The following is a 27,871-nucleotide window of genomic DNA, read 5'->3' as shown; positions in this document are numbered from 1 at the left end:
ATGTAGACTGGATAGGGCTTGATAACAGACTGGGTTTAGGGGTACAAAAGATGAGGCACTGATGATACCCTGGTTTCTGGCTTTGGCAGTAAATGGAGAGTGATAGTTATGCATTGAGATAAGGAGCATAAGTGGAGAAGCTCGTTTGGGTAAGAAGGAAAGATGGTGAGTTTTATTTGGATGAACTGAGTTGGAGGTGCCAGGTGGGCAATCAGTTGAGATGCTTGGTTGGGTATTTGGGTATACAGCTCTATGACTCCGGGGAGAGACTGGGACTAGGGATAAATTGGGGAATCATCATCATATAGCTGATGTTTGAAGCCATAAGGGAAGATGAAGTCATCTTGGGATATCCTGAGGCATAAGGAGAGGAGAGTGTCCAGGCCCTGAAGCAACCCCTGGAGTACAGGCAGAAGACTGTGCACTCCTACTAGAGCCAGAGAAGTGTGGGGAACAGGAGGGAAACCAAGTATCACATGACAGAAGCAAGGGAAGACTGTGGTAGCGTTTTAGTGGTCCATGTCTCTCACTTAGTTATAATATCCTTAAGGACATAAACTGGGTCTTATTTTTGTTTTCTCCCTGTCTGCTCCATCCCCACCTTCAGTCAATATAAGGTTTTGCACATAACTGAGATGTCTGTGAACAAAATAAGGGCACGAATGAGTAAATCCATTCAAAGCTGGGTCTTCACACTACTTTAGTTCAAATCTTCATTACTGTTCCTCTGATTGGTCTCCCTGCATCCATTCTCTAACCTCTCCACATTGCCACGGCTGTCTCTCTAAAGTGCAGATCTAGTAACATCACTCTTTTCCTTGAAAATCATCAGTGGCTTTCCACTGCTGAGGAAAATCCTCAGCTTGGCCTTCAAGCTCATCCAAACCCAATCTCAGCCCAGCTTTGCTCCTGTAACACCTGGCTTCTTACCCATGAACTACGCCACACTGACTACTTTTTGGCCCGTAAACATGCTCTGTGCTTATTCTATTCCCCCGGATTCCCCACCCCCCTGCCACCTGCGTTAGTTCTATCCATCCTTCAGCTTTCTGTTGAAATCCCACGTAGACCTGAAGGCCTTTCCAGACCCTCACTGCTATGAACGTCTCCTTCTCCTGTTCTCCAATTATTTTGCATCTGTATTACATCACCTGCCCTGTACTGTGTTTGTGTTTGTTACACATGCCAGCTCCCTCCTATTTACTGCCCTGTCTCCACACTGGACTGTGAAAAGGGATTGTGTCTCAGTGTCATCATTACATCCAGCCTTCACACAGTGCACTAAGTAATTGCTGAATAAGTGACGGGTGGATGGGTGGACGGTTAAGTCCTTGGGAGTACAGGGACCTAGTTCTATTTATTTTTATTCCCTCTACAGTGCTTTGCATGTGGTGTGTACCCTGTGTTTGCAGTAAGCTCCTTAGAAGTTTGTTTTATTGACTTTTATACTCTTACTGCCTAGTACAGAGCATAACATCACAGTGGGTGCTCAATGAATGTTTAAGGACTCAATAATTACTCATTTAATTTGCTCTCAGTAGCCTCCAGAGAGGCCAATGGCTTTGGCAAACAGTGTTTGGTATGTGCTTCCTGCCAGCTCTGACAGGCTACCTTTGCAGGCCATTGACAAGCTACGTCATGTAGTATGGCTAACAGACCGAATTAGGGCTGTCATGATGGTTAAGCGTTTAACACAAAGAGATGTGGCTCTCCAGGCAGAAACACAGCCTGGAAGAAGCCTCAGAGGCAAGAGCAAGGCAGCTCAACTACAGAGGGATGGGATCACTTATTCCTCAGAGAAAATTCTGACTTGGTTTCTACTATGTGCATAGCACTGTGTACTGGGGGCAGCTACAGCTGTGAAAGCAACTGGGCACCTGCTCTTAAAGAGTTTAAGATCTGGGGGGATGAGGACAGCCCACCAGTAATCCCAGAACAAAGACAAGACTGGCCATGGCTGGAAGAGATGCATGAACAAAGGTTGAGAGAGCCTCCAGGAGAAGGGGGCATCTTAGGGAGGCTTAGGAGAGGCATCTTGGTAGGGGGAATAGCATTTGCGCTCATTTCCTAAACTTTCCTGAATGCAAAAGGAATTGTCAGTGTTCAACGGGTCTCCCTGTTTCCCCCTTCCCAGACTTCAGTCTTTTCGCATCACTATGGCCAGAGCAATGCTCTTGAAGGTGAGGTCCGATTATGTCACTTCTCTGCTCAAAATTCTGCAATGGTTTCCATTTTATTCAGAGTAAAAACTGGCTCCTATTCTTTCAGAGTGAATAAAAAGTCCTAACAGTGGCCTACAAGGCCTTATGTGATCTGTCTCCCCAGTCATTCTCCAACACTTTCCCTGCTTTTCTCCTCCCACTCGCTTACCTGGCACCAGTCACAATGGAGATACGGCCATTCCTCGAATATGCCAGGCATGCCACCACCTGAGACTGTTCCCTCGGCCTGCACACCCTTCCCCATGGCTCGCTTCTTCATCTCCTTCAAGTCTTTACTCAAGTGTCACCTCGATGAGGCCTATTTTATGCCCTGTTTTAAATGGTAACCTTGGGACTTCCCTGGCGGTCCAGTGGTTAGGACTCGGCACTTTCACTACCATGGGCATGGGTTCAATCCCTGGTCGGGGGACTAAGATCCCAAAAGCCTAGCGGTGCGGCCAAGAACAAAAAAAGGTAAACTCTACATTATGGTACCTTACCCCTCGTTGAAATTTGTGTTTCTCCATGGCATCTTTTACCATCTGACATACTGTGTATTTTACTAATTTTTTATTTGTCTATTTTTGCCCAATAGAATGTAAGCTCTGCGAAATCACTTAAAAAAAAAAAAACTATTTTCTTCAGCACTGTATCCCTAATGCCTACAATAGTGCCTAGTATTAGTTACCCAATAGCTATTTGTTGAATGAATGACGACGTGATACATCTTTGAAGAAGTCTTCAGGAAGGGCTTTCTGGAGGAGTTCCTAAAAAATAGTTGCCTGAAGAATCATTTACAAGGAGAGATCTCTGAACTGCACAGCTGAGGACCCTGCTGGGGGTGAGTGGCCAAGTGAGGAGGAAGTGGCCCTAGGCTGAAGCCACCAAGAATTGTCTGCAGGATCCAGATGTCCAAAGGATGGGTCAGGAATCCCTTGTCTCATTCCCCTACCTGTGCCATACTAGCTTTCCTCACTCAGCCAAGCACCTTCTCAGATGAACCCCACCCAGCTTAAGCCGTGTCCGTCCTTCAGCAGTTCCGATATTTTTAATTTGGCCCTCTCATTCTCCGGGCCAGCCGAGGCCCTTAAACAAGCACTTTGCTGCCTCCTTGTGGCTCCTGCAGTAAAGGAACTCTTCTGAAAGTGAGGTGACAGAGGCCTACACAGGGGCTCTTAGAATGGGGGTTGTGGGAGAGGAAACCTGAAGCTTCTTGACACCCATGGAGACCCTGGATTACTGGCAGCTGCCCTCCCGCCCCCAGACGTTACTGCTAATAGCGACGACCATCCCCTCAGCAGACAGCAGAGCCCTGACAGGTATACCAGTTGGACTCAGCTGTGGTTGTTCCAGGTTAGGTCACCTTTGGGGGAAGAATTTATTTATTTATTTACTAATTTACTTATTTGTTTGTTTGTCTGTTTGTTTGTTTAGCTGCATCATGGGATCTTCGGTGCGGGGCGAGGGCTTCTCTTTAGTTGTGGCTCATGGGCTCAGTTGCCCTGTGGTATGTGGGATCCTAGTTCCCTGACCAGGGATAGAACCCGTGTCCCCTACATTGGAAGGCAGATTCTTAACCACTGGACCACCAGGGAAGTTCCCTGGGGAAAGGATTTGAGGCAACAGTCAGATCCCAGGGCCTACCTTGAGGGGCATTCAGGCCAGTCAACTAGTATATCTAGCCTCTACCTACTAGGCCTCCTCCCAGATCACAGCCAATAGTTTTTAAGGGGTGATGCAGCCACCAGCCAGCTCAAGGCCGGGTGTGTGTAAAGAGAGGAGGGGGCTGGGTGTGACACGAGTAGGAGGGCTGGGCACTGTGGAGAACTGGAGCCCATGCCCTGGAGGACACTGCTTAGCTGAGCCACTGCTCAGTTCCAGCCCGTTACTGTTTCTGCAGGTAACTGAGACCCACCTAAGTTAATATCAGCCCCTAAACAGGGGAGTGTCCTGGAATACCACTGGGTTATCTTGTAGACCTATAAGGCAGGGATACAGCCAGGCCTCAGTAACCATCTGGCTGGCAAAGTTTCTGATAAGAAGACTTCTTACTTTCTTATGTAATTTGTTTTTCTTTCTGGTGGCTTTCAAGATGTTTTCTTCATCTTTGGTTTCAGCAGTTAGACTATGCTATGATTAGGTGTGCTTTGTGTTTATCCTGTTTGGGGTTCTCTGACATTCTTGGATCTGTGGTTTGTTCTCTTTCATTAATTTGGGAAATTCTTGGTGACTATCTCTTCATATATTTCTTCTGCCCCATTCTGTCTCCCTTCTTCTAGGACTTCAGTTATGTGTGTTAGACCATTTGTCATTGTCCCACTCAACTTGGTGATTAGTTTTGGGTTTGCTCAATTGTTCCTTTGTTTACTCTTTATGTTACAGTTTGTTTACATTTCTTCTGACTTAACTTCAAACTCGCAGATTTTTTTCCTCTGCTTTTGTCCAGTTTGTTGATTAACTGGTTGAGGGAATTGTTCATCTCTGATATTAAGGTTTTCACTTCTAGCATTTCCGTTTTTCCATTTCTTTTTTACAGTTTCCTATTCTCTTCTCAAATTCCCCATCTGTGTTCATGCATGTTGTTCACCTTTTCCACTAGACTAGATCCTTTAACATGGTAAATATAGCTATCTCAAAGTCCCCAATTGATAGTTTCATCTTAGCCATGCTCATATTCTTTTTTTTTTTTTTTTTTTTTAAAGAAGATGACTCCTCCAATCATAAGTCATGCTCATTCTTTTTCTGACTTTTTCTAAGTTGGCCTCCCCAGCACATGGAACACACCAGATCCCGCATGGCTTTCACCTCCCTGGCTCTTTGGTTGGGTTGTTTACAAAAGGTTTTCATCCCTTCCACTTCACCGATGTCTCCTTTTTTTTTTTTTTTTTTTTTGCGGTACGCGGGCCTCTCACTGCTGCGGCCTCTCCCGTTGCGGAGCACAGGCTCCGGACGCGCAGGCTCAGGCCATGGCTCACGGGCCCAGCCGCTCCGCGGCACGTGGGATCCTCCCAGTCCAGGGCACGAACCCGTGTCCCCTGCATCGGCAGGCGGACTCTCAACCACTGCGCCACCAGGGAAGCCCTACCGATGTCTCCTTGAAGGTCACAGTCAGGGCTAAAGTAGACCCTTCTCTCATGCCCTTTCACATTAGTGTTGATTCCTCATCTTGGCGAACCCTGAGGCCATGAGCCATGTAAGCAGAGATATGGCCAACTCCCAAATCTGGCTTGAAGAAATATGCCAAGAAGTACTCCTTCTCATGCCCTGGCTTCCCCAAGTTTTTTTTTTTTTTTTTTTTTTTTAATTTATTTATTTTTGCTGTGTTGGGTCTTCGTTTCTGTGCGAGGGCTTTCTCTAGTTGGGGCAAGCAGGGGCCACTCTTCATCGTGATGGGCGGGCCTCTCACTATCGCAGCCTCTCTTGTTGCGGAGCACAGGCTCCAGATGCGCAGGCTCAGTAGTTGTGGCTCACAAGCCTAGTTGCTCCGCGGCATGTGGGATCCTCCCAGACCAGGGCTCGAACCTGTGTCCCCTGCATTAGCAGGCAGATTCCCAACCACTGCGCCACCAGCGAAGCCCCCCAAGTTTTTTTGAGGCAATATCTTGTTTGACCAAATACATCAACTTTGCTCTGAAAAAAAAAATGAGGTTCTTGTATAGTATTAAATAACCTCATTACCAGAAAAACACCATATACTATATCTATATATCTCCTTGGGTTTCAACCCAGCTTGGCCATCTATCAGACACTCTGCTTGTTTGCCAGAGAGCTTGCTAGAGGACATCCAAAAAGTCAAAGTCCTCCATCACCGGGGCAGGTCTAGCTACTGGGCACCTTAATTTAAGCACAGTGCCAAAAGCCTACGGAAACATATGAAACCTTTAAAAATGTCATTGGTGGGACTTCCCTGGCTAGGTTAGGACTTCACTGGTTAGGGCTGCACGCTTCCACGATGGGGGGCCCGGGTTTGATCCCTGGTCAAGGAACTAAGATCCCACATACCGAGGCTTAAAGAATAGTTATGTAAAAATAAATAAATAAATAAATGTCATTGGCACCAAAATACAAAAATATATGTAAACGTTTATAAAACATAATATTGTCAGTTTCATTATTCTGTCAAATTTAATATTCAGAATATCCTCATCTTATTTACAAAACTTGTTAGATTTCATCTCTATGCATGATGATTGCTGAGAAGTCACAGCCAACTATACATTAAAAAAACTTACTCATAGTCATTTAATTTCCAAAGCAAAGTTATAAAATTCCCTTCAAATTATTTATAAAGCAATACATTTAGTATGAGGGCATTTTAATATGTTGGCTACAATGGGGTGAGGCCTCCAGAAAATAAGCCTGAAAGGCTAGACATGGCCCTTCCCTGCCACAGCTGTCCCATGTGTGTGACCTGCATCAGAAATGCCTCTCACCTTCCTCCCTCCGCCAGGCTTCCTTGTGATACGTTGAGCTGTGGCTCAGAAATTAAATCCTACTCTGGCATCATCCAAGGGCCATCAGTTTGCATCCTACATCCTCCTCTTCCTTCCAGAATTTCAACCTTAAGCTGGGAGCAAGGATGGGTGTTCCATTCCTAAGAAACAGAATCACTGGATTGTGGGGCCTCTGAGAACAGGGTAATTTCCTAGCTAACGTTTTATCATGCCTGGTCCCTAGGTCTGGTCTGGCTAGGCGGGAGGAGGGGGAGGGGAGTGCGAGGGAGAGTGAGGATGGGGCGGTGCTCTTAAGCTGTACGAACCAACCAAAGTAGTGTCTTCCCTGAATTAAGACAATTAATTAACGGACAGGGATGGCCGCCTAAGCCCATGCCATCTAGATTTGGAACCTCTGTGTCTCTATTTCTTCCATCTTTGTCCTCACTTCTTAGAGATGCACTCACCTTTGCTCCCACACCCAGTTACACCTGGCTCTGACTTGTACTATCTTCTTTTGTTCTTATCTTCTGAGTTTCACGCTCATCATCAGTATATCTGTTACTTATTTGTCTGTGTCTCTGATTGATTTTAGAGTTACTGAGCCCTGCTGTGTGCCAGGCACTAATTATGGCCGTCTTGGCTGGTCGGCTCCCGGAGGGCAGACGCAACACTGGGGGATCCTCTGTGACTGGTGTCTAAGTCAGTGGCCAGGTGGTCATGCACCTGGTTCCAAAAATGAGTGAGTTGAGGAGGTGTGGGTTTTAGCAATGAGGCAGAAAATCTTAAAAATAAACACATCTCGGGGCTTCCCTGGTGGCGCAGTGGTTGAGAGTCTGCCTGCCGATGCAGGGGACACGGGTTCGTGCCCCGGTCCGGGAAGATCCCACATGCCGTGGAGCAGCTGGGCCCGTGAGCCATGGCCGCTGAGCCTGCGCGTCCAGAGCCTGTGCTCCGCAACGGGAGAGGCCACAACAGTGAGAGGCCCACGTACCGCAAAAAAAAATTAAAATAAAAAATAAACACATCTCTTTTATTAAAAATATACAGTTTGGGGACTGAAGGAGGAAAGTAGTGTTTCTCAAAGTTCTAGGATTACTTAGCAGTACCCAGAGTGTTTGTTTAAAAACACCAGCTGGGAATCTGCATTTGGAACAAATTTGAGAATCACTGGCTAAGGCATGGAGAAAGGACTGGGATTGTCTCGATGCTTCTGGCTTTTTAGGGTTCCGGGAAAGGACTCGTTTGACTTTTTACAAACAAGCTCAGCTGACTCCTCTGGGTGTTCCTGGCCTTCCTTTCTTTGGGTCACTGAGGCACTGAAACAGTTAATACAGTTACCGGTTGGGGAACAGCTGAAACAAGGCCCTGAGATGTGAGTACCCACCCAGCCCACCCGAGAGCTTCCCTGGTCGTCTCTGGGAGACCAGTCCAGGACTGGGCCCAGACTGACCCAGATGTGGAACTGCTTAACACAACATTTCTGCCACATCCCAGGGGCTCTGTTTCTTTTCTTGTGAATCCTCCTCCCGTTTCACGTTACAGAATACTTCCTCTTCCCTCCCCTCACTCTTTCCTGCTCCTTGCTACCCATCCACGTTTCTTCCTCTCCACCTCCATCTTGGTTCCTTCCCAGAAACCAAGTTATAAGCTCTCTCTTCTGTCGGCACCACGTTGGAAGCCTGTGAATCCTGCTCACTGCATCTCAGCACACACGTGTGAACCATTGTGTACTTTGTGCAGAAATAGGCTCTGAGCAAGGGAGGGCAGGGCAGTTAGAGTCGAGGTTAAGATACTTCTCCAACTGCAGACAGCACTTGGTGTGTACAGGCACATAGCTATCTTACCTGTCAGACAGAGAGCCCAGGGGAGACACTTGTAAGACAAAGTAGAAAAAAAGATCTTGGAGAAGGGCGTCTGCTGGTTTTTGAAGGACATGGTCCCAAATCACAGAGGGAAGATTAACAGCCCTTCCCCACATGCTGAGAGGACACCCCAGCGGGCGTTTGAAGAGACAGGTTGCCAATGCCAGGCAGACCAGGAGAATGGGACAGTTGGTGCGAGGCTGGCCCTAGTTATGAAACTAGCTGGTGCTGTGAACTGGACAGCTTGGCCATGGGAGCTGGTGAGGTCAGCAGGATCGTGAAGAGGTGAGTGACCTAGACCCACACAACAGGTGGGCCTGCAGATGTGAGGTGGGCCAGGGGCAGGCGGCCAAAGAGAGGGTGCACTTTTGGGAGTGGAAGCAGTGTGTCTCCAGAGGTGCACACGCATGGAGAATGCACGAAGAAAGCAGCACGACCACCACCCTAGGGCAGCAGTAGCCTGGGCAGCGGCAGGTTCTCATGCCACAGTAGCAAGATCCCAAGACAATGTAGGCAGCACCCACACTAAAATCTCGAGGACCAGCTTGACACCCAGGTAGGTGGTGCCAACCTGGCATGTGGATAAAGAAGACAGAAGCAGCAGGGCTTGGTCTCTACACCTGGTAGTGTGATAAACTGAAAAAACTTGTGTAGAGTTTGAAAAAGGGGAAGAAAATTGTATTCACCTAAATTCCCCTGGAAAGGAGAAACTGTCTTTGCTGGGAACAATATTTTGATTAGTGCTTAAGTCTGAAGCTGAGATCCCAGTGGCGGCATGGGTGTAGGTGGAACAGCTCTGCATGAGAGACGGGAAAGAGTCTTTGAATTTTGCACGTTAAACCAAAGAGAGAGGGGAAGAAAGGAGGCTGCTCTTGGGTACTGTTCACTGTGAATCCCTTTCCCTATCAACCCGCTAAATTTTCAGAAAGTTACCAAGATCATGAAATGCTTGGGGTCAAGTGGAGTGTGTATACTTGATATTTATGTGCACATATTCACGTGTGCGGGGTTGGTGTCTCAGGTTGAAACAGATGACGAGCAGAGCCCAGGCACTGGCAGGGATGCAGAGGGAGAGAAGGAGCTCAGAGAGGAGAGATACCACTATGGGGGTGCTAGAGTCAGGGGCAAGTTTAGTCAAATCTCAGCAGGGTGCAGCCCCAGTTGATTTCTGGGTTACCAAATTCTGCCAGTGTTGTTTTGGTTATTCTCAGTTCTGTTTGCTGTATCCAAATCAACTAACAACAACAACAACAACAACAACAACAACAACAACAACAACACACACACACACACACACACACACACACACACACACACACACACACACACACACACACACACACACACACACACACACACACACACACACACACACACACACACACACACACACACACACACACACACACACACGGAAACTCTTCAGGAACTGAAAACCAGGTATCTATGTACTAGGTGGGCTATAATGTTAATGTCCAGCTGGGATTCTCAGGCCCACTTCAGAGCGGAATCACAACCAAGGACCAGCCTCCTCTGATGCTGCCATGCCACCCTGTCTTCCCTAAGTTCCTGTCGAGAGGATGAGGGCAGCACCAGCATCTTGCAGCCTTGGTCTGGTTAGGTCTACACTGGAAGGCATCAGTGCCCTCTCCCTGTCAAAGATATTATTGATTGATTGATTGACTGATTGCTGGACCTTAGTTCCCCAACCAGGGATCCAACCTGGGCCCTGGCAGTGAAAGCGCCGAGTCCTAACCACTAGACTGCCAGGGAATTCCCATCCCTGTCAAAGATCTTTAACTGGGGCAGGGCCAGGGCCACAAGAGGCAGCTGGGGTTAGTAATCTAGAAAGGCTCCTTGAAAGAGCCTTGAGTCTTCAATATTGACATCTTCAAGCCAAGAGAGGCAGAGTTGAACCTTCCTAACCAGAAAAGTCCCTTGTTGGCCCACTGAGTCCTGCCCGCCTCCCCTCAGCTGCTCTTCCCAGGGGCAGTTCTTGAAGGCAATAAGGAAATGACAATGCCAAAGACGGGCCCAGTTTATCCTGAGATTTTTGGTCTCTCTCATCTCTCCATACCTGCACCTGGCTCTCCTTGAGAATAACCCCCAGGCCTAGGGCAAGAAACACCTCTTGAGCAATTCATGTGCAGCCCAGGAAGCAAGTGGGAAGGAAAGACTTCTTTCATGATCTTCTGAGACGCTGTGTGGAGTCCTTTGAGAGAACTAGAATGGTGCTGGCATGGGGACCCAAGCTCATGGCCAATGAGGCAGGTAAGCATCTCTCTGTCTGATGTGGTACAGTAAATGAGGTCATTATTATTATTATTATTTTATTTTTTTGCGATACGCGGGCCTCTCACTGTTGTGGCCTCTCCTGTTGCGGAGCACAGGCTCCGGATGTGCAGGCTCAGCGGCCATGGCTCACGGGCCCAGCCGCTCCACGGCATGTGGGATCTTCCCAGACCGGGGCACGAACCCGTGTCCCCTGCATCGGCAGGCGGACTCTCAACCACTGCACCACCAGGGAAGCCCATGAGGTCATTATTAATGTTTGGAAAGATAGCTGTTGGGCAGCTATCAGTTGGACACTGGAAGTGTGTACTCTGGCCCTGCCCTTGGTGGGCAGATCTCCCTGAATCCAGATTAACTGTCCGGCCTTGCATCTTACCAGGCCTTGAAGGACATCAAGTTTTTGTGGTAGGAGGAATGCACATCCAATGCCAACAGCCGGGGAATATCTGGGTACCCCCCTAGCTGGTCCCAGGACAGGCTGGTGGGGGTCTTCTTTTCTACTGGGTGACTGGAGGAGGCCACATCAGTCTTCCAGATGGCCTCCAGCTGGTTCCCCTGTTGGCTGGGGTGTGAAAGTTGAAAGTGTAAGAAGAGATGAGGAGGTAGACTTACAGAAAGGGAGAGACTGGGAAGCAACAAGCTCTGCAGGGTTTTCTTCCCTTCTCAAATAGTTGTCACTGCCTTCCTTGCTGCATCTCTTCCCTCCCCAACTCTAAATCTCACCTCCTTGGGTCTCCTCTAGCTGAGGAGCTACTGGAAGAGGCTGCCGAGACAGCCCCTGTTCCTCCAGGCACATGCCCTGGGCCTGAAGCCCTGAACTGGCCACACTAGGGGGGTGTGGATGTGTCCCTTCTTGGCTGCCCAGAGACTCATGGTGTCTCTCTTTGAGCCCAGGGGTCACATGGTGGGAAGGATCAGGTTGATTTATATGGATGGACCAGTGGCAGGTGCCAGACCAATGCTCAGGGTAGAAATGGTTGTAAGTTCTCAGCTGTGGGTCCCAGGAGTCTTTCAGTTGCATAGTTTGAAACATACTTGGTCAGCCTGTGCCGTGAAGCCCACACACCACATACACACATACCCCCATCTGGGCCAATGGCCAGAGCTGGGCAGGCAGCTGAGAAGCTAGGTTCCTTGCAACTCATGGGGTGAGCTTTGCCTGTCTGTGCCTTCACTGAGCTGCTAGCCCCCCCCGAGTTTGGTCACCCCTGCTCCCTGCCTCCCTCACCCACCTAGCCAGCTGCCCCTGGCTTCCGTGCACCTACTGGGCCATCCACAGGGGCACACATTGCTGGTGCTTGGTCATAAACATCTCCAGGTGTCGCTTGCAGGAGGGGCTGCTGGAATGGATGTGCCGCAGTGGATGGGGGAGGCTTGCTTTTCCTTGACTTTGGGGAGGTGACCACAGGGGTGTTCAGGTTAATGTTCCACTCCTGTTGGAGCTAAGAGGAACCAGCAGAGAGGCATCAGGGAGAAAGGTATTCATCCTCTCTCTAGTGCCAGAGGAGGCATTGCCTGACTTGGGGCAGAGCAGAAAGGGTGAGGCCCAGGGAATGCCTCCAATTAGATATGCCTGGGACCTCAGGGTATTGCATTTCCCAGAAATTCCTTGAATTGTTCTTTACTGGTTTAGTTCCTGTTTTCTCCTTTGTTGTGGAGAATCTGGACAATGGGCAAAACAACAAGGAAAAAACTAAAGGAAGCCAGAGCAGCTGGAACTGTGAGAGCCACCGGACCAGGTTGTGTCAGGAATGCTCTCCGTGTCTTGTCATTCAGCCTCTGCCCTGGCCCTGGGGAAGGAGCTGGAGGAACCCTCACAGCCACCTAAAGAATTATTATATATATGGTCCCTTTCCTTCTCAACCTCAAAACCAATTTAGCAAGTCAAGACACCTACAGGAGGTGATCAGGACTAATGTAAGGTGACAGGAAACTGAACTGGGAGAGATCCCCATGGCCAAGGCTCTTCCAACTGCCTTATGCCGGCACTTACACTGAATCCCTCAGGACACTGCTTCCCCCAGACTCTGGCCATGGCTGCTCAGGACTCAGTGGGGTAACCTCCTGGCCCAACCCTAGAGGAGATCTCAGCAGATTCTGAGTCACTGCTGTGGGATTCTCCAATCCCTCCAAGCCATCAGCCAGCCTCCTGTGGACCATGTCAGCACTCGCTGCTTTTCTGACCCTGGTAGCAGGGGAAAGAGTAGAGGAAACTGAAGGCAGACGTTAGAGAATAAAAATAGGTCAAACCCAATGGATTAAGACTCCGAATGACTTTGGACTCTCAACAGCAACAACAAAACCTAGAAGGCAACGAATGAGCAGTGCCTTCAAAATTGTGAGGAAAAATGAATTCTAACCTAGATTTCTGTATCCAGGCAAACTGTCAATTAAGAGTCAAGGGTAGGGGGACTTCCCTGGTGGTGCAATGGTTAAGAATCTGGCTGCTGGGGACTTCCCTGGTGATCCAGTGGTTAAGACTTCACCTTCCAATGCAGGGGGTGCAGGTTCGATCCCGGGTCGGGGAGCTAAGATCCCACGTGCCCTGCGGCCAAAAAACCCAAAACACAGAACAGAAGCAATATTTTAACAAATTTAAGAAAGACTTTAAAAATGGTCCACATCAAAGAATCTGCCTGCCAATGCAGGGGACACGGGTTCAATCCCTGGTCCAGGAAGATCCCACATGCTGTGGAGCAACTAAGCCTGTGCGCCACAGCTACTGAAACCTGTGCACCCTAGAGCCTGCACACTGCAACTACTGAGCCCATGTGCCGCAACTACTGAAGCCCGCACGCTCTAGGGACTGCATGCCACAATTACTGAGATCCCACGTGCCACAGAGCAACTAAGCCCGTGTACCACAACTGCTGAGCCTGCGCTCTGGAACCCACGAGCCACAACTACTGAAGCCTGTGCACCCTATAGCCCGTGCAGCAAACTACTGAGCCCGTGTGCTGCAACTACCGAAGACCGCGCACCTAGAGCCCATGCTCGGCAACAAGAGAAGCCACCGCAATGAGAAGCCCGCACACCACGACGAAAAGTAGCCCCCGCTCACCGTGACTAGAGAAAGCCCGCATGCAGCAATGAAGACCCAACACAGCCAAAAATAAAAAAAATTTTAAGGTAAAGAGTTAAGAGTAGATATTCAGTAAAGAGATTTTCAGACAACCAGGGTCTCAATGATTTTACATGCCAGGAACCCTTTGTCAGGAAGTGACCGGAGGAGGTACTCCACTAAAACGAGGGAGACCTGGCATCTAGAAACAGGGGAGGGGCTTCCCTGGTGGCGCAGTGGTTAAGAATCTGCCTGCCAATGCAGGGGACACAGGTTTGAGCCCTGGTCCCAGAAGATCCCACATGCCACAGAGCAGCTAAGCCCGTGCACAACTACTGAGCCTGCGCTCTAGAGCCCACGAGCTACAACTACTGAAGCCCGTGCACCTAGAGCCCGTGCTCCGCAACAAGAGAAGCCACTGCAATGAGAAGCCCGTGCACTGCAACGAAGAGCAGCCCCCGCTCGCTGCAACTAGAGAAAGCCTGAGTGCACAGCAACGAAGACCCAATGCAGCCAAAAAAAAAAAAAGAGAGAGAGAGAAAGCAGGGGAGCTGTCCCCAGAGAGAAGCAACGGGAGTCGCCAGCACGAGGGTAAAGAAGACACAGCTGTGACCAAGCCTGGAGAGCAACCCGGTCAGACAAGAGCAGGACAGGGAGACCCACAGGGGAGGGAGAATCTGAGCACAGAGTCGGGACTGCAGGCTCCAACTACCTCCCCTCCGGAAGAAGCTTTCTTGTCCAGCTCCTTTAGAGGGTCCCTCCCTCTCTTGCTCTTCCCACATATGGAGATTGGAAAACTGACCTTCCTTACACTCAGGCTGTCTCCTGCCTTCCCCTCTTCCTGGTTCAGAGGCTTTAACCTGCTCTCTTATTTCCCAACTGCTCCCCCGCGCCCAGGTACACCCCACAGCCCCATGGATCCACCCTGGCCCCATCCCTGCTGGCTGTGCTGACCCCTGAGAAGGTCGCCGGGTGGGAGGCCCACCTTGGGGAACACGGTCACCATGCTGCTCAGGCACTCTCGGTGCTTCTCCTCCAGGTCCCTCTGCTTGTCTGTCCAGGCCTGCAGCTGGAGGTTCTGCAGGCGGTCGACGTTTTCCAGGAAGAGGTAGAGGTTCTGGGCCTTGTAGGCAGCCCCAGCTTCTCACACAACTTGTACATGGTTGATCACTTCTTGTCTGGGAAGAGAGAGAAGTGATTTAGTGGGTGAAGGAGCCTCCTCCTGCCCCCAACTCTCTGTTAACCAGAGATGACTCTGTGTCTGTGAGAGCTGGGGAAAACAGGGAGCAGAGAAGCAGGAGGTGTTGTCAGGTGAGGAGGCTTGGGCTGGGCTGGAAACAGGAATAAAAGTAAGGCAGGGGGCTTCCCTGGTGGCGCAGTGGTTGAGAATCTGCCTGCTAATGCAGGGGACACGGGTTCGAGCCCTGGTCTGGGAGGATCCCACATGCCACGGAGCAACTAGGCCCGTGAGCCACAGCTACTGAGCCTGCGCGTCTGGAGCCTGTGCTCTGCAACAAGAGAGGCCGCCATAGCGAGAGGCCCGCGCACCGTGATGAAGAGTGGCCCCCGCTTGCCACAACTGGAGAAAGCCCTCGCACAGAAACGAAGACACAACACAGCAAAAATAAATAAATTAATTAATAAACTCCTACCCCCAACATCTTAAAAAAAAAAAAAGTAAGGCAGGGCTTCCCTGGTGGCGCAGTGGTTGAGAGTCCGCCTGCCAATGCAGGGGACACGGGTTCGTGCCCCGGTCCGGGAAGATCCCACATGCCGTGGAGCAGCTGGGCCCGTGAGCCATGGCCGCTGAGCCTGCGCGTCCAGAGCCTGTGCTCTGCAACGGGAGAGGCCACAACAGTGAGAGGCCCGCATACCGCAAAAAAAAAAAAAAGTAAGGCAAATGGGGGAGCATGTTAGGTGGGTTATGGACAGGGCAGTAGGAAGACAGGAAGAAAGGCTTGCAGGAAAGCTCACTAGAGAGCAGTGTGTAAGTGCTTGACCTCCCACACCTTCAGGGCTGCCCAAGGCTCCGAGGTCAGGTGTCCTTCGCAGGTACCCTCCCTCAGGGGGAACCCTGTCCAGGAGTGGGGTGATTCTCTTCATCACACTTGCCCCATGCTCCTCCTTTCTCACTGGGATCTGGCTCTGCCGATATATTGCAGCGGTGTGGGTGGGTGCTGGTGGGTGCCAGGGAGGACCTACCAGAGGCTCTGGAAATGTCTGTAGAGGATGTACTTATGGCACAGGCACCACAGCTTGAGCGCATTCAGCTCCATGGCGGTGGTGGTGAGCTCCCGCCCCTTGTGGCGCAGGTCGTGGGGCAGCCCCAGCTGATCCTCCTCAGTCAGGAGCTGCAGGTTCTTCCTCTGGGCCTCCACGTCCACGTGGTATACCTTCCCCTTCAGAGTTACTGGGGATGTATGCAAAGGGGGCTGGGTCACCTTTCGGAGGGATGTCCCCGTGACAGGAAGGGAGGCTGTCTTCTTGGGCGTCGTGGGAACACAGTGGGCCCGTGGTTTCTGAGTAAACTCGGCTGAACTCATGGTCCTCTGGTTTCTGGGGGCAGGTTGCTGGGTCTTAGGGGACCTGGGCAAGTGTGGCCTCCTGCCTTGGTGAGCAGATTGGGCCCGGCCTTGGGGAGGTGCCAGTGATGCCTCCTCCAAGTCCCTCCATCGACCGGTGGGCACGAAGCCCATTCTCTCCACGTCCTCTCCTGTCTGCTCCGGCCCCCTCCATGGGCGCCCTTGCTCCTGGGCCGATCTCCGCTGCCACCCCCTTGCTGCCTCCCCCTGCTCCCACTGCCCCGCTTCTGCCGGTGCTCCCGCTCCAGCAGGGCCCACTGCTCTTGCCACTGCAGCCACATCTCCTCCTCCTCCCGCCACTGCTGCCTTCGCCTCTCCCAGCTGAGTTCCTCTTCCCAGTGCTCTGCCTTGCTCTCCAAGGCCACCTTCCTAGAGCTCTCTGGGGACAGCTGCTTCTGAAAATGGGACTTCATCTGGAGTCCTTCCTTCTCCTGGGTCACTTCCTGGAAGAAGTCCTTCTGGTCTTTGACTTTGTGGCCTGGGCTTTCTGCTGACAGTCTTTCCCATTTCTTAGGAAACTTGTGATCCATGGAGGATGGCAACACAGGCTGAAGATTTTCAGTGTCCTTGCTGCTGTACACATCTGCAATCCTTGAATGCACGGTCATGGTGGAAAGTGGTTGACATGTGGAAGGCCTAGCACTACTATCCCAGGTCATGGCCAGGGGACTTGGGGAGAGTGGTGAAAACTGTTCCTCCTTCTTGGGTTCCTGTTGGGTTTCCTCTATGACTGTTTCTTTCTTTGGGAGGGCCTCTTTCTTGGCAGGGGTTGGGGAGTCAACCAAGATCTTGACTGAGTATTCTACTTGACCTCTAGCAGACTGAGCCTTGTTCAGCTGGAACTCTAAGGCATGCTTCATCAGGAGGAGGTCATGGTACTTTCCCCCTAGAATTTCTACCTGCTTTAGTAGGGCATCTCTCTTACTCTTGACCACTTGGAGGGACTTCTGGAAGTAGAGCCTCTGGCTGCTGAGTTCTTTGGTCATCTCTATTTTCAGGTGCCTGTATTTGGCCTCCTGGCTTCTGTTCTCCTTGTGCTGGAGCATCAAGGCCTTGTTGAGGTTCTCGACCACAGCAGACATGTACCTGATGGCCCGAACCTCCCCCTGGTTGAACATCGTGGAGTCCACAAGTTCCTGCAGCATGGACTACACCTCGGAGACCCTTATGCAGGTAGTGTGCTTGTCCTGGAGCACCTGCTCTGAGCTCAGTGGCTGAGGGCAAGATATCCCTTTTTGTGGGCTTTGTTTCCACCAGCTCTGCCAGAAGGTGAGTTTGGACACTAGGAGAGGTGGAGAGAACAAAGGCAATAAACTCAAGGGTTATACTGATTCTCCACACCCTGCTTGGCCAAATTCCCATCCAACCTTCTTAGGGCTTTGGCGATAAGGAGCTGGGGCATTATATGAGGCCAGGGGAGATATTGTCAGGAGAGATCTCTGCTGGGCTCAGAGCTTACCTGTCAGGGTCTGTCAGCTCCACAGCACCTGCAGGACCCAGAGGGGTCTGGACCTATTCGATCCAGTTCAACCCAATTCAACACACTCCTGATCCTCCATATTTCCCTGGAGTAGAGTGATTTTTCTAATCACGCTACTTCCCAGTCTCAATATCTCTGTTTGGCTACCTATTGCCAACTATCTAAATTCTGGAAGCCCACCTGGCACTTAGACTCTAGATCACCTGGGAAGTTGTATTCTCCTTTCCTGTTACCACTGGACTGTGTTTGTAGAGAATTTATCACATGGTCCTGCAACTGTTTACATTCTTTTATAATGACTAATGTATTTTTCCATATGGGGGTCATGAACTCCTTTGATACTCTGATGAAAGCAGGAAAATGTACATAAACACCGATTGTGCACTTTGTGTTCAAACCCATTCATATGCAAACTTCAGCTCCTCAGGGATGGTCCATGGTCATAGTTGTATCCCCTTGGATCTACCATGTGTAGAGCTGCTGGAGTGATTATCTTGGAGCATTCGTTCATTTCTCATTCAGTGAACCTCACTGGCAGACAAAACACTGGCTAACTTTGGATGAGGGGCTAAAGGAAATATGGAAATTAAATGACACTGAAATCAAGCTAGCATTTAGCTAATACTGTCAGAGAGGCCATATGCTCTAACGGTTCAGAGCATGGATTCTAGAGTCAGATAACTCGGGCTTGAATCCCATCCTTACCACCTGCCTTAGGCAAATTTCCTAACTTCTCAGCACCTCTATTTCTGAAAAATGGGGATAATCATAGCATTTACTTCATGGGACGTAAGTAGATTATACATGTTTAGTACCAAGCACTGTACCAGGTACCTAGAAAGTGCTCAATAACTAATCCCTAAAAAAATGAATAAGACACAGCCTTTGCCCTCCAGAAATTTATAACCTAGTAAGGAAATAAATCAAGTAAACAAATAACTATATTTCAAGACATAATATGACAAGGACAGTAGGAGAGATTGTCTCCTTCTCCTCCACCTTTCCTTGCTTCCTCCCTCCCCCAGCTATCGACCTTGCTTGACTGGTAAGGAACCTGGCCATGAAAATCAATGGTAAAATGATAATGTTAGCTCTTGTTTATTAAGCCCTGAGTGTGTGTTCTAAGCACAGTGCCAGATGCCTCACACCATGTGGAACCCTGTAAGGCAGACAATGCTCTCCTCACTTTGCATATGAGGAAAGTGAGGTTCAGAAAGATGAAGTAACTTACCCAAAGTCACACAGCTAGAAATTGGGATTCAAACTCAGGTTTGTCTGACTCCGAAGCCCATGCTCTTGAGTAAGATTAAGAAGCCAGAAAACCTATGCGTGGGGCCTAGGTTTGCCACAGGCTTTCCTTGTGGATCCTTCTCTTCTCTGAGCTTCAATGTTCTCATCTACAAAGTGTGGCAGTTAGATAATCTCGGGCCCCTTCTAGTGCGGAGAGGAGTAATATTTCAAGGTTGAGCCATGTTGTTGACTGGGTACTTCTGGAGTAGCCACAATCGAGAAGGTTCTAGAAGGTCCTCCAGCTGAGTCTCACCAGACTGCTTGGCTCTGCATCTGGGTTTGGTTTAAGGAAAGGATGTTCCTCTAGCTCTAGCTATAAACTCCACCCTTTCTGACCTTCCAGCCTTGTTCCCCCATACGAGGCCGCAGCTCCAGGGAGCACCAACAAGGACCTGTCTCCACATCACACCTTCCTTCAGCCCTGAGGGACAGCCCAGAACTGCTCACTTCTCAGCTTGGGTCCACCACCCCAGCCTCTTACCACTGACCATCCATCTCAGCTAAAGCTTTTGTTATGGAGGAGAATCAGAAAGACTCCCATAGGCCCTGGTGTGTGACTTCTTTCCTTGAGATGGCATCCACCCCACCCAGCTCCCCTGCCAGGTGCTCCTGGAACTTACTCTGTGCCCTTTCCTTTGTCCTTCAATGAGAGTGGAGCAGAGGGAAATGAGAGACTCGATGCCTCCTTTGGTGGCGATGAGGGAGAGGGGCAACACCTTCTCCATCACCTCGATCCATTCATCCAGGGCTTCCTCTTCCTCCTCACTCTTCCTGTTCCTGATCTCATAGGTCAGACTGTCACCTGGAGAGAGAGTGGGAGATGCAGGCTGAGAATAGTCTGTCCTCTAGGGAGCCCCAAATAGCCCTATAGGACAGGGGTTACACCAGCAGGCTTTGAGGTTGGATTGGTTTAACCTCTTATTAGCTGTATGATGTTGAGCAAGTCACTTATTCCCCTAAGCCTTAGTATCCTTGCCAAAAAAGGGTTGGGTATGGATTAAATGAGATAATACAAGTGAAATGATTAACATGAGACCCGCCATGTAGAAAATATGCATAGACATAAAACAGCACTGTTGTACTACAAGGCCAGGAATGTGCCTATCTTGTTATTGCTCTATCCTCACTGCCTAGTCCAATATCTGGACAATTAAATTAATTAACTGCAGTCAACAGCCCTGCTTAGTTCTTGGGAGCAGCTGAAGGACCACAGAACCAAGAGCTCCTCAGGGGCAGGGCAATATGAGCAGGGGTAGGGCATATCCCTATACCATCTTCCTCCAACACTGTAGCGTCCACCATACCTCACACCAGACTGAAGTCTCCTGATCAGATAACTCTGATCTTAACGGGGGTAGCATCTGGCTCCAGGGCTGCATGCAGCTGGTCCACACCCAAATGGCTATACCAGTTGCTTACAGCTGGCATCAGTGCTGTTTGGCTCAGTATCCATTCAGTACTTTGAATATCACCCTTGGGTCCCTCTATAAAATAGCTAGTGTGCTCCACAAAAAACAATTAGAACTAATAAACAAATTCAATAAAGTTACAGGATCCAAAATCAACATATAAAAGTCAGTTGCATTTCTATACACTAACAATTAACTATCCAAAAAAGAAATAAAGAAAACAATCCCATTTACAATAGCATCAAAACAATAAAATACTTAGGAATAAATTTAACAAGGGAGGTGAAGGATCTCTACAGTGAAAACCATAAGACCTTAATGAAAGAAATTAAAGAAGACACGTGTAAATGGAAACATAACCCATGTCATGGATCAGAAGAATTAATATTGTTAAAATGTCTATACTACCCAAAGTCATCCATAGATTCAGTGCAATCCCTATCAAAATCTCAATGGCATTTTCCACAGAACTAGGAAGAACAATCCTGAAATTCATACGGAACCACAAAAGACCCCAAATAGCCAAAGCATTCTTGAGAAAGAAAAACAAAGCTGGAGGCATCACACTACCTGATTTTAAGCTATATTACAAAGCTATAGTAAACAAAACACCATGGCACTGGCATATAAACAGACACATAGATAAATGGGCCAGAATCAAGAGCTCAGAAATAAACCCATGCATATACGGTCAGCTAATATTTGACAAGGGAGCCAAGAACACTCAATGGGGAAAGGATAATCTCTTCAATAAGTGGTGCTGGTAAACCTGTACATTTACATGCAAAAAAATGAAATTGGACTCCTATATTATACCACTCACAAAAATTAACTCTAAATTAATCAAAAACTTAAATACCAGCCCAGAAACCATAAAACTCCTAAAAGAAAACATAGGGGAAAAGCTTCTTGATATTGGTCTTGGCAATGATTTTTTTTTGGATATGACACCAAAAGCAAAGGCAACAAAAGCAAAAATAAATAAGTGGAACTACATCAAATTAAAAAGTTTCTGCACAGTAAAAGAAATGATTATCAAAGTGAAAAGCCTTAACCTACAGAACGGGAGAAAATACATGCAAACCATGTATTTAATAAGGAGTTAATATCCAAAATCTAAAAGGAACTCACACAACTTAATAGCAAAAAAACAAATAATCCGATTAAAAAATGGGCAAAGGATATGAATAGACATTTTTCTAAAGAAGATATACAAATGGCCAACAGGTATATGAAAAGGTGTTCAACATCACTAATCATCAGGGAAATGCAAATCAAAGCCACAACGAGATAGTACCTCAGACCTATTAGGATGGCTATTATGTATAAAAGATGAGATAACAAGTAATGGTGAGGACATGAAGAAAAGGGGACCCTTGTGCACTGTTGGTGGGAATGTAAATTGGTATAACCATTTTGGAAACCAGTATGGAGGTTCCTAAAAAAATTAAAAATAGAATTACTATATAGTACAGCAATCCCACTTCTGGGTATATATCCATAGGAAACAAAATCACTGTCTCCGAGAGATTTCTGCATGCCCATGTTCACTGAAGCATAATTTACAACAGTCAAGACATGGAAAAAACCCAAGTGTCAGTCAGTGGATGAATGGATAGAGAAAATGTAGTATATATAATGAAATACAGATAGTCCCCAACTTATGATGGTTCAACTTATGATTTATTACAATGAGGCGAAAGTGATACACATTCAGTAGAAGTCATGCTTCGAATTTTGAATTTTGATCTTTTCCCACACTAGTGATATATGGTACAATACTCTCTCATGATGCTAGGCAGTAACAGCAAGCTACAGCTCTAAGAGGCCACAAAATCACAGGCGTAAACAATGAATACACTTACAACCATCTGTATGCATACAGCCATTCTGTTTTTCACTTTCAGTATAGTCTTCAATAAATTACATGAGATATTAAACACTTTATTATAAAATAGGCTTTGTGTTAGATGATCTTGCCCAAGTGTAGGCTAATGCGAGTGTTCTGAACACATTTAAGGTAGGCTAGGCTAAGCTGTGATGTTTGGTAGGTTAGGTGTATTAAACACATTTTCAATTTATGGTATTTTCAACTTATGATAGGGTTATTGGGACATAACCCTATCATAAGCTAAGGAAGATCTATATTATTAAGTCATAACACAGAAGGAAATCCTGCCATTTGCAACAACATGAATGGACCTTGAGGGTATTACACTACGTGAAATAAGTCAGACGGAGAAAGAAAGACAAATACCGTACGATCTCACTTATATGTGGAATCTAAAAAAAGTTGAACTCACAGAAACAGAGTAAATTGGTGGTTATCAGAGGCTGGGAGGTGAGAGAAATGGGGAGATGTTGGTCAAAGGGTACAAACTTTCAATTATAAGATGAATAAGTTCTGGAGATCTAATGTACAGCATGGTGACTACAGTTAATAATACTGTATTGTATACAGGCATACCTCATTTTATTGTGCTATGCTTTACTGTTGTTTGCAAAGACTGCATTTTTTAAAAATTGAAAGTTTGTGCAAACCCTGCATTGTCAGATGATGGTTAGCACTTTTTAGCAATAAAGTATATTTAATGTACATTGTTTTCTTAGACATAATGCTATTGCACACTTAATAGACTAGAGTATAAACACAACTTTTACATGTACTGGGAAGCCAAAAAATTCACATGATTCACTTTATTATGATATCCACTTTATTGTGGAGGTCTAGAACTGAATCTGCAATATCCAAGGTATGCCTATATTTGAAATTTGCTAAGAGAGTAGATCTTAAATATTCTCACCACACACACAACAAAGGGTGACTATGTGAGGTGATATGTTATTGTGATAATCATTTCACTATATACATATATATGTTTATATATAAAATAATCACATGTACACTTTAAATTTACACAATGGTGTTTGTCAATTATATCTCAATAAAGCTGGAAAAATAAAACAGCTAGTGTGAGTTTGCATTTAGGTTCTATCTTACTAAAAAATGAGATGTAAGAATGAACCCATGACTTAGGCTTCATCACATATGCACCTAATATCACAATCTATTATGTTTTGGACAATGACATGTTTGCCTCTCTAGGGAATAGAGGTGATATGCTGCGACATGAGTGGGACAATGTTTCACTGGAGAGGTGCTGTGATGTGTCTTTTGTGCCTTCTGCACCCACCACCCTGCACTCCCCTCCCAGCAAATGCTGACCTAGGGTAGGGGAAAGGAGGAGGCTGAGTGAGCTGGGACCAGCATCTTGGCGGGGAAGGCACCCGACCTCAGGACTGCACCCAGCCTGCAAACTCACCCCAGTCACCTAGCCAGTGGAGAATTTCATACAAGTGCTTCTCTTTAGTCTTAGCATCATTGGAGAATGAGGTAATTTTCTCCAGCAAGATGAATCTGTTCTTGCCCTTTTGCTCTGTCTGGTGAGATTTTGCCTTTTTTTTGAAATCATATTCTAATTCTTCCTGGAAGCGGTTGATGACACAGTTGACATTGTCCAAGATGTCTGAGAGCTGGGAAGAAATATCCTATATGGAAGGCAGCAGATTGTAGTGTTTTTGGGTGTGAACTCTGGTGCTAGATGCCATGTCCTAGTAGTGTGATCTTAGACAAGTCAGTTAATTTCTTGGGGCCTCAGTTTTCTTATTTGTAAAGTGCAGATAATTATAGTACCTACGTCACAGGGTTTTAGTAAAGATTAAATGAACCAGTATTTGTAAAGCACTTAGGACAGCGCCTGGCACATAAAATAAGTGTTAGCTCTAATTACTGTCATTTTGATTATTAAGACCAGCTCAGGGAGAGAATACTAAAAATCCACAGCGAACATTTCTTCAGAATTTCAGAATTTGCTGGGGACTTCTGGACATCTCTCCTCACAGGGATCCAGAGGCAACAGACTAGAAAAATGAGGCCCCAAGAAACCCTCAGGATCAGAGGCTCCCATTAAAAATGTGCACCAGAGGCTCACGTGCAGGGTGATTTGAATCTTTGGCCATTTCCCTGTGAGTTTCTAGGGCTCAGCTTGGGGCACTCTGACAGGTTGCCAAGAACAGACCCCAATCATGAACTCTGGGCCCCTCCTCCTGCCCTGGTAGGACCCACCACGATGTGTCTCAGGGCCAACCTAGGGCTTCCCTGTGGGCTGTCTGCTTCCTGGGCCCATCCCTGCCTCGAGGGCGGTTTGATTCCAGCTCACCCTCCACTAATCTGTCCACAAACACAGCTTGCTAGGATCCCAGAACCCCTGAGGGCCCAGAGCTGGAATCTTACCCAAATCTGGGCTCAGTTCCCAGCCTCCACATCAGACCCCAACAGAAGGGTGACACCCTCATCTCAAGGGGTTACCTCCTGAGCCCGAGTTAGTTGGGCAGCCTCAATTCTTGAGATGATGGCTTTCACCGACGCAGGGGTCACCAACAGTGGGGGTTCGTCTTTCTCCATTTGGGATCACTCTGTCAGTCACAGAGATGTCCTGTGTCTCTGGTACAGGGGCCTGGACACACGATGTTGGCTGCTTGGGGGTTAAGGACTCCAGGGCAGCTCCTGAGTACCCTCTTCCTAGCCACAGCTCCCTGTAACTGCCAGACATCACGTTCCAACTGACCTTCTTTTCTCCAGTGACATCATCAGGTTGATTGGAAGAATGACTCCCTGTCATCTATCTGCTTGATTATCTAGCTTTTTAATCCATCACCTAATATATATTAACTTGACCTATTGCTTTTTAAAAATCATTAAATGTTATGCTCCCAAACTAAATATTAACGGCTAAAAGTAGGAAACAGTAATTAGAAAAAGTTCTTTTCCCAAAGAACTTTTAATTAAAACAAAATTACAGCCAATCAATAACTAATGGGAATGTATTTCAATTTGCACCAGCAGTCAGGGCTTAACCAACACTGTCACTGAAGGTAATCATCAGTGCCAGAGGCCTTTTTAAAACAAATGATTAAAATGGACATCATTGTATGCCCAGGACTAGAACTTTGCCTGGTATATAGTAGGCACTTAATAAACATGTGTTGAATTAATGAAGCTGTAAGTAAAAATACATATATGTGCAAATTATTCTTCCATGTTACTGAAACATTTAACGGATAAGGAATTAAACATTGTAACTTCAGTTCTTAGCAGTGCCATAGCCACTTAACAACTTGTCACCTGACACCCACCGGTCTTTTACATACTATCATTCATTCACTTATTCAAAGTTAATTCTTTCATTGCCTCATTTACTCAACAAACACTTATTGGTAACGTTCTATGTTCCAGGCATGGGGCTAGATGCTAGAAATACAAAAAACAGTGAGACCTAGTTCTGTCTTTGAGGCAGTCACACCCTGGTTTATGGATACCTGTCTATCTATACATCTGGCACTGGATGGTCCTTTAATCCCTTATGATTTCAGAGCATGCTGTAGGTTACAAATAACTTATTTATCCTTACAAACATGTAGAGCCAGCTGAGGATCAGAGTTATAAGACTTATCTAAAGTTACAGAGCTGGGAAGTACAGAGTCAGGACTTCAACCTGCTTTTCTGATTCCCAATTTGGGGTCCTTTCCCCTTTTCTCCCTTTCTCTCCCTCCCCACTTCTTCTTTCTTTTATACATAATCATACTAATAATTAGATCACAAATAGGTACTTCCTTGGTGGTCCAGTGGTTAAATCTGCCTTCCAATGCAGGGAATGTGGGTTCAATCCCTGGGCAGGGAACTAAGATGCCACATGCCGCGGGACATCTAAGCTGGCGAGCTCTAGAGCCCACGTACCACAACAAGAGAGCCTGCGTACCGCAATTACTGAGCCCGCGCACTCTGGAGCCTGTGTGACACACTAGAGAGAAGCCCATGCACCACAACGAAGAGCCTGTGTGCCGCAACAAAAGATCCCACATGCCGCAACTAAGACCCGATGCAGCCAAATAAATTAATTTTTAAAAACCCATACATTTATTTAAAAAATTAGATCACAAATAAATGATCTAAACAAGCCAATTAAAAGATATATTATGAGATTCAATTAAGAAAAACCCAATACTCAACTATGTTCTGTCTACAAGAAACACACTTAAAATAAAAAGATACATATACGTTAAAAGATGAATAGAAATAAACCATGCTAATACTAATCAAAAGAAAGCTAGAGTGGCTATATTAATTTCAGATTTTAGAACAAGAAAGATTAGCAAAGATAAAAAGGGAGGGATATTCCATAATGATAAAGGTGTTAACTAATAAAGGTGACATAATCTTATATATATAGATAGATAGATATGAACCTAATAACATAGCTTCAAAATACATGAAGTGAAAAACTTATAGAAGTGAAAGGAGAAATGGATAAATCCACAATTAGAGTTAGAGGTTTCAACACTTTTCTTTCAGGAATTGGAAAAAGTAGAAAAAAAAAAAGTAAGGATATAGAGGTTTTGAAAAATACTATCAACCAGCTTGACTCAATTGACATTTATAGAACATCTCACCCAACAACAGCAGGATGCATTATTTCCAAATGCATATGGAATAATAATCTGAACCATAAAACAAATATCAATAAACTTAAAAAGATTAGAATCATATAAAATATGTTCTCTGATCACAATGGAATTAACTATAAGTCAATAATTGAGAGATATCTGGGAAAATTCCCAAATATTTGTAAATTAAACAGCACACTTCTATATAATCCATGAATCAAAGCAGAAATGACAAGGAAAATTATGAAATTTTGAACTGAGTGAAAATGAAAACATGACATATCAAGATTTGTAGGATGCTGCCAAAGCAGTGCTGAGAGGAAGAAACTAGATAAGGAAGAACAGAGAAACTCAAGCAGAAGGAAATAATATGGTTAAGAATAAAATAAATAAAACAGAAAACAAACAAACAAAAATGGAGAAAATCAATGCAATTACCAAAACCTGGTTTTTTGAAAAGATTAATAAATTGATTAAGCTCTAGCCAGCTTTTACCAGGGGAAAAAAAAGACACAATTTACAAACATCAGGAATAACAAGGGGACACCATTACAGACTCTACAGTTGGAATAATAAGAGAGTATTATGAAAAAATGTTATGCCAATAAACTTGGTGAATTAGACAAATTCCTTTAATAGATACAATCTATTAAAGCTCAATAAAAAAGAAAACCTGAAAAGCCCTCAATCAACCAAAGATATTAAATTAATAATTAAAAACCTTTCCTTCAAGGAAAACTCCAGCCCCAGACAG

At 46.6% G+C, this 27,871-nt stretch overlaps 1 protein-coding gene across 1 annotated transcript; it reads right to left on the bottom strand.

The window, feature by feature from the left end:
• Nucleotides 1-7,808: 7,808 nt before the first annotated feature.
• On the bottom strand, nucleotides 7,809-25,078 carry FAM186B (family with sequence similarity 186 member B; the record flags this gene model as incomplete). The annotated part of the gene is given in 13 exon segments (XM_081248352.1): nucleotides 7,809-7,953; nucleotides 11,168-11,353; nucleotides 12,057-12,152; nucleotides 12,154-12,233; nucleotides 14,838-14,996; nucleotides 15,000-15,029; nucleotides 16,057-16,658; nucleotides 16,661-17,582; nucleotides 17,586-17,716; nucleotides 19,825-19,836; nucleotides 19,839-20,006; nucleotides 23,937-24,162; nucleotides 24,983-25,078. Coding segments are annotated over 13 exon segments (2,853 nt in total).
• Between the last annotated feature and the right edge of the window lie 2,793 nt (nucleotides 25,079-27,871).

Source organism: Mesoplodon bidens, assembly GCF_964165515.1.
Source record: "Mesoplodon bidens genome assembly, chromosome: 11".
NCBI classification, from domain to species: Eukaryota; Metazoa; Chordata; class Mammalia; order Artiodactyla; family Ziphiidae; genus Mesoplodon; species Mesoplodon bidens.
The sequence above is the reverse complement of the archived record's forward strand: the minus strand, read 5'-3'. Positions and strand labels throughout refer to the sequence as shown.